This window comes from Ylistrum balloti, unplaced genomic scaffold, assembly GCF_031769215.1.
Source record: "Ylistrum balloti isolate Yb309-2 unplaced genomic scaffold, AGI_CSIRO_Ybal_v1 Utg370434, whole genome shotgun sequence".
NCBI lineage: Eukaryota > Metazoa > Mollusca > Bivalvia > Pectinida > Pectinidae > Ylistrum > Ylistrum balloti.
Window position 1 is genome coordinate 207,037 of NW_026782291.1, and position 13,234 is coordinate 220,270.

General features: G+C 34.4%; 1 protein-coding gene across 1 annotated transcript; it reads left to right on the top strand.

The window, feature by feature from the left end:
- The first annotated feature begins 10,729 nt into the window (after nt 1-10,729).
- LOC132554724 (uncharacterized) lies at nt 10,730-11,596 on the top strand. Its single transcript, XM_060219035.1, has one exon. The coding sequence runs from the start codon at nt 10,730-10,732 to the stop codon at nt 11,594-11,596; it is 867 nt and encodes a 288-aa protein (XP_060075018.1).
- Nucleotides 11,597-13,234: the final 1,638 nt, after the last annotated feature.

Below are 13,234 nucleotides of genomic sequence, written 5' to 3' on the forward strand. Positions count from 1 at the left end.
TACATGTTTAACTTCATTTGTAGAATCTGTGTTTTTACCGAAAGCACTCCAAGCTTGCCCGAATGAACACGACAGTTGTTGATCATCTTTGTCAGTGCAGCCATCTGTAATCTCTCCTCGCGCTTGATAAAGGTGAAACGTATTCCAAATTTGAAAGATCAAAACAACAGATATTAATCCACTTAACAACAGCCATACCAATCTGTGAAAGAAAGTAGAATATGTGATGGTAATGTAACGCCGCTGATTCATCTTAGTACCACGAATTTTTATTACTCCGAGAACAAATATTCAAGTGTACATACGTCGTTTTTAATGCTTTAGATAATAATTGATCAATGTATTTTTATCATTTAAAAAGGAAAGAACAAGGATTTATCTGAAAAATGAAAACACACCGGCAATCATTTTTAAATACAATGAAATTTGACTGAAGAGTCTTGGAATGTACATAATCTTGTTTAATATTTAGGTGTTTTAATGAGAATAAACTTCATTTTTCTTTTTGGATGTAACTTGAAGTGTGTTTTCTGAACCAAACATTGTGTCTTCGAATTAAGAATTATCACAAACATGAACAATATTCATAAAGCAAGAAGGACGTTGATTTTCTACTTCGGCGAGAAAATATACGACCATCCGAAATAAACCTTGTTAAACATGACCAAAAATAAACTAATAAAAATAATTAGTTAATGTAGAAATGAAAAGTTGTCCTACCTCCGACGATATTTTCCTGGTATATATATAGTCCTGAATATTGCCATAGTGATAAAACTTTGTAGTGGTCTAAGTTACCGTTGTTTAAAGAGCTATCAATGTACTACCGTCCCGTGTTGGGCCTATCAGTGTTCACACACAAACGTCTATAGGTGAACGTTAATATCTATACCAGTGTATACAAATAATAAATTTATTAGAGTAGTATGTGTGGATGGGATGTATGTAGGACGAAGATATGATTACTGATAACCGGTTCATGTTGTACCTGTGATGACGAGTTAGCACAGGAGTACTCAGTGATGTAATTTATCAGTTACACATGTATTTGTCAGTAGATAGAGAAGACCTGGCAAAATTGTTATCGTTCTTACAAATATAATCATATGACTGTATTTAAAGTGAAATCATTTATATCCATTGAAATATAAAAAGTAAGATTAATCATAGTGAGCTTGTCTCTTTTTTTTCCAATCAAGAATCTTTTCAAAGTTTACCTGTGTGCAGTTGCTGGAGATATCGGTATAACTTAATCATATTTTAGGTTATTTACTGGAATTCAATTTAAGAAAAGTTATTCCGATTAGAAAATATCCAACACTAGATCAGAGATGAAATCTAGTGTATCTTGATTCTGGAATTTTTCAATTTAAACATAGTTTAGACACAAACTGAAGAAATAAAAATTCATCAAAAAAAGAATAAAGATAGAAGTACTGTATATTAAAGAAGTACAAAGTGTTCCTTTTATTTCTTAAACTTCAGTCTCAGTTAAAGATATGCTGGTCTTGTCGCTCTGTAAAATCTGTACTATGATAAATGATGTCTTACACAGTAGGTAATAGTATGGAATAGAGTAATAAATTGACAACAGTGTTTACTCGTGCACTCAGTTGTACCTTCTGTCAAAGAAGTCATTACAGTTTCCTGATAAAACACAATCTGCACACGTGTATCAAATGGAAATGAAAGGCGAAAACAAACAACATACGGACTCAAATAAACATCCCCAGCATCTATCAACGTACTGAACAAATATCCTCACCACTATTTTCTGCAAGCTGCACTTAACGTATATGTTTAGGTTTGTAAGTTTTCTTCTAATGACTAGTTGTAAATAATAGGAATACCAACATTAGTATAACTTAGTCCTGGATATATATTTATAGAGAATAAATTGTTGTCTTTCTGTCCCGAGCCAACATACGCCTTATATTTTAAGACACTGGCCATGTATTCTTTTTTTCCTGCAACATTGATTGGAATCAGACTACTGAATCTTAAACAGTTTTGTTCTTCAATCTGTGTTTACCGGATGTTGACGTTACAATGAATTTTGCCTGATGACTGATGTCAAAGTAATAGCTCCGCACGGAGATATAGTTCCAAATTTCATCAGATATAACAGCGATTTTATGAAATTTCATAAATCAACATTTTCATCACAACATGTAAAATCGCTAAATTCAACAACTATTTCTATTTCTAAACGTAATATTTAATTAAATTCAGAGAGTAATTCTGTCGAATTACCGCACGTGCTGAAATACAGCTGTTTTCTGTCACTGCCGAATACAGCAATAATATATGTGGCAGGCGTATTCCGACAATGGCAGTGCCAGTTGCAGGATAAATATATATTTTAATCATACATTATTTCCATCCATGTAAAGTTGACCGAAGTGGCATGAGACGTCCGGAATGAAAATTGCTGGTTGTATGCCACTGTACAATTCACATATCTTCGGCACAGGGAAGAAGTTGAATCCCTGACAAAGGTTCGGATTCTGTTTACAAGCCTTCGCACATCCAATTATGGAGTCTTTGAATATAGTATCCACTACTTCCGGTCCGACATAACGCATCGAGCTGTTCACACGATATCTATAACATCCACAGGTATGACCTGTGAAATAATTTTAATCACGTGATTGAAACTGGCAATAAAAAAAGTTGATTGAAATTTATCTACAGACCAACTGAACAATATCTCTTTCCCAGTTTTCCATAATTTAACTCAAATATAAGAAAAGATTTTCACTGTTAAAAAAAATATGAATATATATTTTGTTTATTATATAAGCGCTTGTACGTCCGCACCTTGAATATGGGGCCTGTGTATGGAATCCCTATATGCAAAAAGATATAAATGAGCTAGAAAATGTACAAAGGAGAGCAACGAAACAAATACCGGGAATGAAAGACCTAAGCTATGAAAACAAGCTAAGGATCCTTAAATTACCATAATTGAGGCACAGAAGATTGAGAGGAGACATGATCCAAGTATACAAGCTAACACATGGAGGATATGATAGTGCTGTCTCTGAGGGTTTACTGGTCCCGAACATTAACAAAATAACACGCGGACACAGTCTTTCTTTATTAAAAAGGAGAAGCAGACTGAATTTGGGAAAGTACTCCTTCAGTGAGCGGGTGGTTAACTTCTGGAACTCCCTTCCTGATGCCGTTGTCACGTCACCAACAGTCAAAACATTTGAACCCGATTGGATAAACATTGGAGTAATTCCGATTGCATTTACAATCATGAAATAGACAATAACAAACTTATTCATCTTCAGGAAACTTGATAACACAGATCTGGATATATATAGGCTTTAAAAGCCTGCGTCCGGAATTATTATTATTATTATAGATACAACTACAGACACATCTTAATAAGAACTGAAAATTATAAATAATGGTATGAAATCTCATATGACACTGAAAACAATAACATCACAATTCGACCACCATACTGCAATAGACATAAATAAGGTGCAAATATATCTAAGCACAATACATATCTCCTGTGATCGTTTCCTATGGAACAGACAACATGTGATTTCAGAGTCGATCATACATTGCTCTATACAAAGCAAACTTACTAGCTGAGAGCGGTACGCAGTTTCCATAGTAGGGATCAATGTCACATGTTTGCAGTTCGTCACTCCAAATAGTCCCGAAACTACAGTCAAATTGGAAAGTCGTCCCCAAACCGTCACAGTGGTAATACTTGTAGCAAGATGTCGGATCTGCGTAGTACCCAATGTCACGCTGATCACAAAACTCGGCACTGAAACAGAATAAAAGGCATTTTGCTAAAACAGGAATACATATCTATTTTTAAATCGAGCATACTACACAGAATGTATCTTACTTATTATGGGCTGTTACACCTCCCTGTCTAGATTTTGACTTTTCTATCGATCACTAAGAATTTTCATCAGTCGCCCCGAGGCGAACTACAATCCTACAAATCTTACCTGTGTATGTGTCTTTCGTAGAGTATGAAAACGAGGATGATGTTTTGCAATATTCCAACCATTCTTGCTGTCACGATTACACAGGAGTTATGCGTAGAACCATCTGTTGTTAAATAATACAAAACGGATACCGTTAAAAAAAGGAAATTCGTCCAACGTTCTCTTCACTTTTGTAAGTCGTACACTTCTTTTAAACTGCATTAGACTAATATATTTATATGTAAACATGTAACTATAGAAATCTGCTATGAAATCAATATAAAGAACATGACCTGTAAAATGTTCTTGTACAAACATATTAGTCTTGACAAACAAGCTCAGCATGCTATCATTAGAAGTTGGTCTTCTGACGTTAAGATTGTTTCAATATTTGGTAGACAGTTATAAATAAATCGACATGTATTTTATGGAAATACGCGTGTAAAAATGTTTGAAGTTATTGATAATTTTATGTCGCTTCAGCGCAACTGTTTACTTTGTTTCTTTATACCAGTTTGCCTCGTATTACTTTCTTCAATATAAATATAAGGCCACCGGGGAGAGAGACAAACGCATTGATGCAGGTCAATCGTAGGCTATTGAAAATACAATTAAAGTAGCATAAATTTAGTTTGTTTTTTTTTTTTTTTTTTTGCTTAATTATCCAAATATTTTGGAGTTTTATGGACTTTGGTATTAAAGAGATCGTAAAGTTAAAAATATACAAACTTGTCTTATGAGATAAAGCGATCATTGTCAAGAAAATGTACATCTGAAATAGGGAATATGCTTCTCGCCGGAAGTAGTTTCCGCCCTGCTTTTAACCCTGTTTCCGACCAAAGTTTTGCATCCTGTCGTACTACAAATAAAATGTCTGAACATGTACAAGTATATTACGGATTTAGAAATGTCTATTGTAAGTTAAATCAACTCCATGTGATTGTTCTTGATCTCGATTCAATACAAGGTAAGACTTTTTCAAGCATATGGTACGAGTGTTTTTACGATATTTTTTTTATAATTATGACCTAATGATTTAAAATGAATTCGTGGCTTTTACTTTGGTCAAATTCCAGCTAAATAAGGATGAGTAACCTTTAAAAAGAAGGTCAAGTAGTAAACAAGACAGGAGAGGTGAGATATTTCTATTTCATCAACAACACCTGTCATGTACATATCACTCTTGGTCACATTAAAGTTAGGTTAATGAAAAGCGGAACATTTAGACAATGTAACGTTTAGATGATTGTACAAAAGACACACAAGTGAATATCAACTTTCAACACAACTTAAGATTTAGATAATATAGAGTCAAACATTGAACTGATCTGCATGAACAACTGTTCCGTCCCTCTAGGACTCGTCAGTGATGCTACAATGTACATCATACATATGTTCAGTCCCTCTAGGACTCGTCAGTGATGCTACAATGTACATCATACAAATGTTTCGTCCCTCTAGGACTCGTCAGTGATGCTACAGTGTACATCATACAACTGTTCAATCTCTCTAGGACTCGTCAGTGATGCTACAATGTATATCGTAAATATGTTCCGTCCCTCTAGGACTCGTCAGTGATGCTACAATGTACATAATACAACTGTTCCGTCCCTCTGGGACTCGTCAGTGATGCTACAATGTACCTCATAAATATGTTCCGTCCCTCTAGGACTCGTCAGTGATGCTATCATGTACATCATACAACTGTTCCGTCCCTCTGGGACTCGTCAGTGATGCTACAATGTACATAATACAACTGTTCCGTCCCTCTGGGACTCGTCAGTGATGCTACAATGTACATCATACATATGTTCAGTCCCTCTAGGACTCGTCAGTGATGCTACAATGTACATAATACAACTGTTCCGTCCCTCTGGGACTCGTCCGTGATGCTACAATGTACATCATACAGCTGTTCCGTCCCTCTGGGACTCGTCAGTGATGCTACAATGTACATCATACAGCTGTTCGGCCCCTCTGGGACTCGTCAGTGATGCTACAATGTACATCATACAGCTGTTCCGTCCCTGTTGGACTCGTCAGCGATGCTACAATGTACATCATACAGCTGTTCGGCCCCTCTGGGACTCGTCAGTGATGCTACAATGTACATCATACAACTGTTCCGTCCCTCTGGGACTCGTCAGTGATGCTACAATGTACATCATACATCTGTTCCGTCCCTCTGGGACTCGTCAGTGATGATACAATGTACATCATACAACTGTTTCGTCCCTCTAGGACTCGTCCGTGATTGTTAAGGGCCAAAATTTTGAAGCATAAGAGACGACTGACGAAAATCCAGAGTAAACGAAGGAAGGCAAAATCTAGATAGGGAGGTGCACTAACCTCATGATTCAATAAGCTTTGATATATATCCCAATTTAAGAACAACGTCAAGCACATATTTATATTCTTAATCGTGCCGCTATTCTAATGAATGAAAACGTGGAATACAGGTTACGACAAACCTCGGGGATTAAAGGTCCACCAGCAGTGTCTACCACTTGCAATCTCAAAGATTGTACAAAAGACACACAAGTGAATATCACATTTTAATACAAAATCAGAGTTAGACACAGTAAAGTAAAATAATTAATTAAACTGCATCATAAAGATGTTTAATCCTTCTAGGACTCGTCACTGATGCTAGTGGCCTAAATTTTGAAACCAAGGAGTCGACTGAGGAAATTTCAAGTGATCGAAAGTCAAAATATAGATGAGGAGGGGTGTAATTAAAAAAATCTAGTAAGTTGGATATATCCGATAATTTAAAAACAACGTCAAGTAAATCCGTCCATATATTCTGAACCGAGTCACTATTCGAATGAATTAAAACATGGGACCATTATCCCATAGCCTAATCAGATCTGATCTCACGTAAACTTGTGTTGTAAGTATTTTTTCAAGCAGCAATTACTGAAAACACTGAAGGTAAAATAATATACAAAGTTACTTCTTAGAAATGGAAAATTCATAGAGGAATTGAAATTATCCCACCAATAACTTATTTCAGTAGTACATGTAAATTACTGTTGAAAAGTATACAAGGATTTGCTGTAACTTCAAATTCTCCTGTTATATCCTTACAACAAATGTTATGTTCCCTATGCTACAAACTTACAAAATACTTCTGACAAAAGGATATTATTTTGCGGAAATCATGCATGGAGAATGGTTTTCTTTCTTAAGAAAATATTTTCGCTGTATATCTATTAATTCGTTTTATTTTCTTTATTCAGAAAAAAATGGAGAACCCTTCGAAAAAAAATGACGGTATAACCACTAAGTAACTATCGCTGACCGCATCTCTGTTCTCATAATCTACAATATATTAAACTGACCATCAGTATCCCTACAGCTGCTTCCCTTTAACGGTTACAATTCTATTCTCTTGATTGCTATATGTACAGTACAATGTACATGAATTCAACGCATAGTGATTACATATCAATTCTGATTTTAAATGAAGAAGATCAAATTTAGAATTAATTATCCTAATTTTTGTTGAGCAATAAACAGTGAAATAGGTTTAAACATCAATATGCAAGAATATAAACTCTAATATTGCATTTTTACAGATATTATGGAAATGAAGTGATACATGTATATTGCATAATGTATTTTCTGTATGTGCACTTCCTCTAGAGTGAATTTCTAATAAAGTTAGTTTATTCCCTGTAATAATCCAACGTACGTCTTTTACAGGTAAAAGTAATATGTATTCCACATTGACACAATAATTGTCTTACATATTGACAGATGTACTTATTCTCCCGGATCAGAAGATGGAGGACGATGTTTAATCGTAACTCCCACGATATTGTCCAGCTGCTGCCTGTAAAAGCCTACATTGTATTGATTCTATTGATATATTGTAAGTATACGTTGTCATCGTCAACACCATCGTCGTCGTCGTCGTCGAATTCATCATCAAAACCATCTTCTGGTTAGTGGTTGTACGCTTAGGTGACGCCCAAAACGAGGTTAATTACCTTTATAGTTTCAGAGAAAAATAAGATAAAATGGAAATTTCGGTCGAAATTTTCAAGATGGCCTCTTTTTGTTTTCCGTAAGTCATCGAGGTTTTATCGATTTGGATTGCAGTAAATTTATGACATTCAGTAAGAGATTTGTAGGCTTACACACCCTTCCGTTTGATACTCATTATAGTCAGCTGAATTTTCAAAACAGAAAAAAATTTAGTTTGTGTTCTTCGTTATACCGTCTTAGTTTAGGTGTTGATTTTGTGTCATTTCCATTTTATCCATACATTTTTAATGAGAGGTCTATAAACATATCTGGATTTATATTACCTTCAAGTAGATACGCTTATAATATTATACAGAAAAAAATGAAATGATAAACAGATTTAAAACAATCATTTCCGGTAACAGCGACAAACAATACGTTTGCTGCTAAGAAATGGAATTTCACGACTTAGTTTAGGTACGAAATATTCAGGTATTCCCAAAAACAGAGAAAAAAAAAGATACAGACATGTTTTCATCCTCTATGAAATAAAGTATTAATTTACACTATATGGCGACCTTACAAGATGATGCTGTGGTCTTGGTGTTATTGTTTTAAATACATTGTAGTATGAAGATGACATGATTTTATTAAATTCCTTTTTAAATGAAGAAAACCCGATTAAGCCTGTTTATTTGATGGCGAAAAAATTGAAGAGTCACAATGATGCGAGTGGCACAGAACTGGAGCTAAAGTAGTCAGGTGTATACAAACAATTGATTAATTTGCACGTTTCATTAATGTTTTAGATATGCTGTTTGGCTTAACTCCGTGGAATGATGCCATCCATTCGGTAGTTCTTTTCCCACATCGTACCTCTTTATATATGTAACCAGTATGTAATTGAAACTGGTCTGTATGCCTGGTTCTACCTTCCATATAAATACTACTCGATGCACCTCGTTTTTCAGTCACTATCTAACATACATAATGTATGTAATTAAAACTATTCGGAATCCCTCTATATACATCATGTACAGTGTATTTGTTTATATAGATTATTTGGTACTTATATATGTCTTACTTTACATAATAAAAAATCCAGTATGTTTTATGTCTTATCGTACATATGTATTGATTCTTCCAATACTTCTTTTCATTTGTTTTTGTTTGTTTTGTTTTTGTTTTGTTTTGTTTTTATTATTATTATTTTATTTTTTTTCTATCGTTCCTGGTACGTGGATTTTGATCTGAGGTAAAAACTCTAAATGTTCAAAATTCGTAATTCAAACCCAAAATTGATGTAATAGAACAAAATTGGAATTTAAAAAAGGAAGGGGGTTCCGAAGGATAAACATCCTCTGCTTTATCGAATGTGAGTAAGATTAATATTTTTAAATACTATATAACAACCAAATAATTTGATATCGCACTTAACTTCAAAATCATCATCTTCATTCCACATTTCAGAAAAATAAGCCATTTGAATAGCTCATTACAAACTGACGACGCTTCAGACATCTTCGACCAGATCTAACTTATAACACACATGCATCCTTATTTCGAATATACCATAATCATAACTATGATAATTAACTTTCCCTAACTATTCAGAAGATAAAAGTTAACTTCTTCAAGTTTTATTTGAATATTTAAACTATCCGTCAACATAGAGTTCAGGACATCAAAGCTACCATAAGTAAGAATTACCTCGATATAATACTTAAACTGTCCTTAGTACAGAGTTCTGGAGATCAAAGCTATCTTCAGTAAGTATAACTTCAGTGTAATACTTAAACTGTCCTCAACATAGAGTTCTGGACATCAAAGCTATCTTCAGTTAGTATGACTTCGGTGTAATACTTAAACTGTCCTTAGTACAGAGTTCTAGACAGCAAAACTATCTTCAGTAAGTATGACTTCGGTGTAATACTTAAACTCTCCTTAACACAGAGTTCTGGACATCAAAGCTATCTTCAGTAAGTATAACTTCGGTGTAATACTTAAACTCTCCTTAACACAGAGTTCTGGTAATCAAAACTACATTTTGTAAGTATTCTTGGATATATATTCAGATTAATGATCTCATTCTGGCTTTTTTATATTTTATATAAAACTACTGTGTATTTATTTTTTTAACGTAACTTGATTCTACATCTACATTTATATAAAAGGCAATAAGTTCATATACGTTTTGTAAGCATGAGCAGTTTTTCTCTTGTATTTTACACAGGCATCATTCAATAGTATCAGGTCATATATAAATCATGTATATTATGTGTATTCTTACAGTACCTCAAACCTTCACTAGTGCTTTGTGGATTAACAGAACATCCATTTTGATTGGCTGATTCACTTTCTCCTACATCAAGAGAAATAATATCGAGGTTCCAATTAAATTTTCTGTCCATTTACTTACACATGTACTTTATTTTTAGTTTAAACAAAGATGTAATATGACTGAACAAATCTCCATTGATCATGAATGTCTTATGTAAAGAAACAAAGGTGACTTTCTCAAGTGAACTTATATACTTGGAGAGTTTTACAATAAAAGATAAATGAATGGTGAAGCTGGATGGAATAAGATCTCTTTTATATTTATTTTATCTACACAATGGATATTTTTGGAACTGTTTCTTTTAATCAGTATTTCAAAAAGTACGAAGTATACACATTGAGGTCATATATGTATAATTGTAAATAACAAGTCGTTATTAGAAATTTATTTTTACATTCAGATGTATAACCCACAGACTCCTATACCGAAATTTTCTGGAATCAACACTGACGAAATGGAAAACAATATCACTTTCGTGACAGCGTACTTCTACATCGAGACGTTCCTAAAGGGTACACACAGCCGTGGAATACAACATTATCAGGCATGGGTAGAAGAATTCTCTAAACTTGAAAATGATTTGATTGTTTTTACAGATTCACATGAAATAGAAAATATAATATGGAGAGCGAGAAGCCATCTTCCTATGCACAAAACAAATATTTATTTCACAAACCAAGCGGATTTGTGGGCATTCAGCTTTTCAATTCAAATTAAAGAAATATTCGCGCAGCCAGGCTATCCAAAGCACCACCCAAACACAGTGATAGAACAGTACGCTTGTGCCATGCACGCCAAATACGAGTTGATAGAAAGGGTGATACGAGAGCGCATGTTTCGGACAAAGTATTTGGCGTGGATCGACATAGGCTACTTCCGCGTCAGATTTAAGAAACCGTTCCAACTCCAAATTCCGCCAGACTTCAAAGATGATCACATCGCATTTAGTCAGATGAATGCATTTCAGTCGCACAGTGCTTTTACAATCATTAGCGAAGATGCTGTTTGGGTAGCAGGCGGTATGTTTATAGGAAGACCGGAGTATTTAAAAATATTCGTTGAGGACTACAAGCGATTAGTTGAATTAATGATCGCGAGGCGTCTGATGGCTACAGACCAAAACTTGTTGTATATAATGTACACAAAAGCAGAACACGTGTTCCCGCGGGTACCCTTGCAGACATACAGCGCCCCTTGTAAATGTGACTGGTTCTATCTTGGAAACCATTGTCGTCATGTTTATCAGATGTCACAAGTAGTACGTCGTCGGAGGGCTGCAGGGAGAGGACAACTTCTTAGTGTTTATCAGCAGTATATTTAGTTTGTTAATCAACTAGTTTTGTCAGCATGTAGTATTATTGTCAACAGAATATGTAGTTGTTTTGTCAGCATGTAGTATTATTGTCAACAGAATATGTAGTTGTTTTGTCAGCAGTATATGTAGCTGTTTTGTCAGCAGTATATGTAGTTGTTTTGTCAGCAGTATATGTAATTGTTTTGTCAGCAGTATATGTAGCTGTTTTGTCAGCAGTATATGTAGTTGTTTTGTTAGCTGTATATAAGATTGTTTTGTCTGCAGTATATTTAATTGTTTTGTCAGCAGTAGATGTAGTTGTTTTGTCAGCAGTATATATTGTTGTTGTGTCAGCAGTATATGTAGTTGTTTTGTCAGCAGTATATGTAGTTGTTTTGTCAGCAGTATATGTAGTTTGTTAATCAGCATGTGGTATTGTTGTCAAGAGAATATGAAATTGTTTTGTCAGCAGTATATATAGTTGTTTTGTCAGCAGTATATATAGTTGTTTTGTCAGCAGTATATATAGCTGTTTTGTCAGCAGTATATGTAGTTGTTTTGTCAGCAGTATATGGAGTTGTTTTGTCAGCAGTATATGGAGTTGTTTTGTCAGCAGTGTATGTAGTTGTTTTGTCAGCAGTATATATAGTTGTTTTGTCAGCAGTATATGTAGTTGTTTTGTCAGCAGTATATATAGTTGTTTTGTCAGCAGTGTATGTAATTGTTTTGTCAGCAGTATATATAGTTGTTTTGTCAGCAGTATATGGAGTTGTTTTGTCAGCAGTATATGTAGTTGTTTTGTCAGCAGTATATGTAGTTGTTTTGTCAGCAGTATATGTAGTTGTTTTGTCAGCAGTATATGTAGTTGTTTTGTCAGCAGTATATGTAGTTGTTTTGTCAGCAGTATATATAGTTGTTTTGTCAGCAGTATATGTAGTTGTTTTGTCAGCAGTATATATAGTTGTTTTGTCAGCAGTATATGTAGTTGTTTTGTCAGCAGTATATGGAGTTGTTTTGTCAGCAGTATATGGAGTGGTTTGATATCAGTATATTTTATGACTTTGTTTTATTGACTTTTTCATAGGCACACATGAATGTACTTCGTCAAAAGAAATCCTTGAATTTATGCATAGATTTTTTCTAAAGTATGTACCAATGTTCACAAAAACAAACGGTGGTATAGTCTAGGATTACCTTTATTAATCTGATGTCCTACCAGGCACCTAACCTGCTTCATCACACGGTACAAGTCCTGGTAGTGTAGAGGACTGTAGTGCTTCATGCGTGTTCATTATTATATCACAGTGTTGGCTGTCTGGTCGGAATAACGTTAAAGAGAGTTCCATGGTAATCCGAAACAGTATTACCGCCGTTAACGTTACATACATGGTACATTTGTGTGCACAATTTGATTAATGTATTCGTCTTTTAATTGTTTTTGATAATAAATCTTTTAATATTATTAAACAATCGAGTGGTTTTGGATTCGTAGCAAACTGTTTTTTTTTTTTTTTTTTGGGGGGGGGGGGGGGGGAACGTTTTGTCATGTTTCCAAAAGAAAGTTACATACAATCTGGCTTTATCCTGAACGTAACTTAAACTTGAAGATATATATGTAACTGTTAGTAGACAACACTTTCGGTACTTTTCGGTACTTGTGTTCTG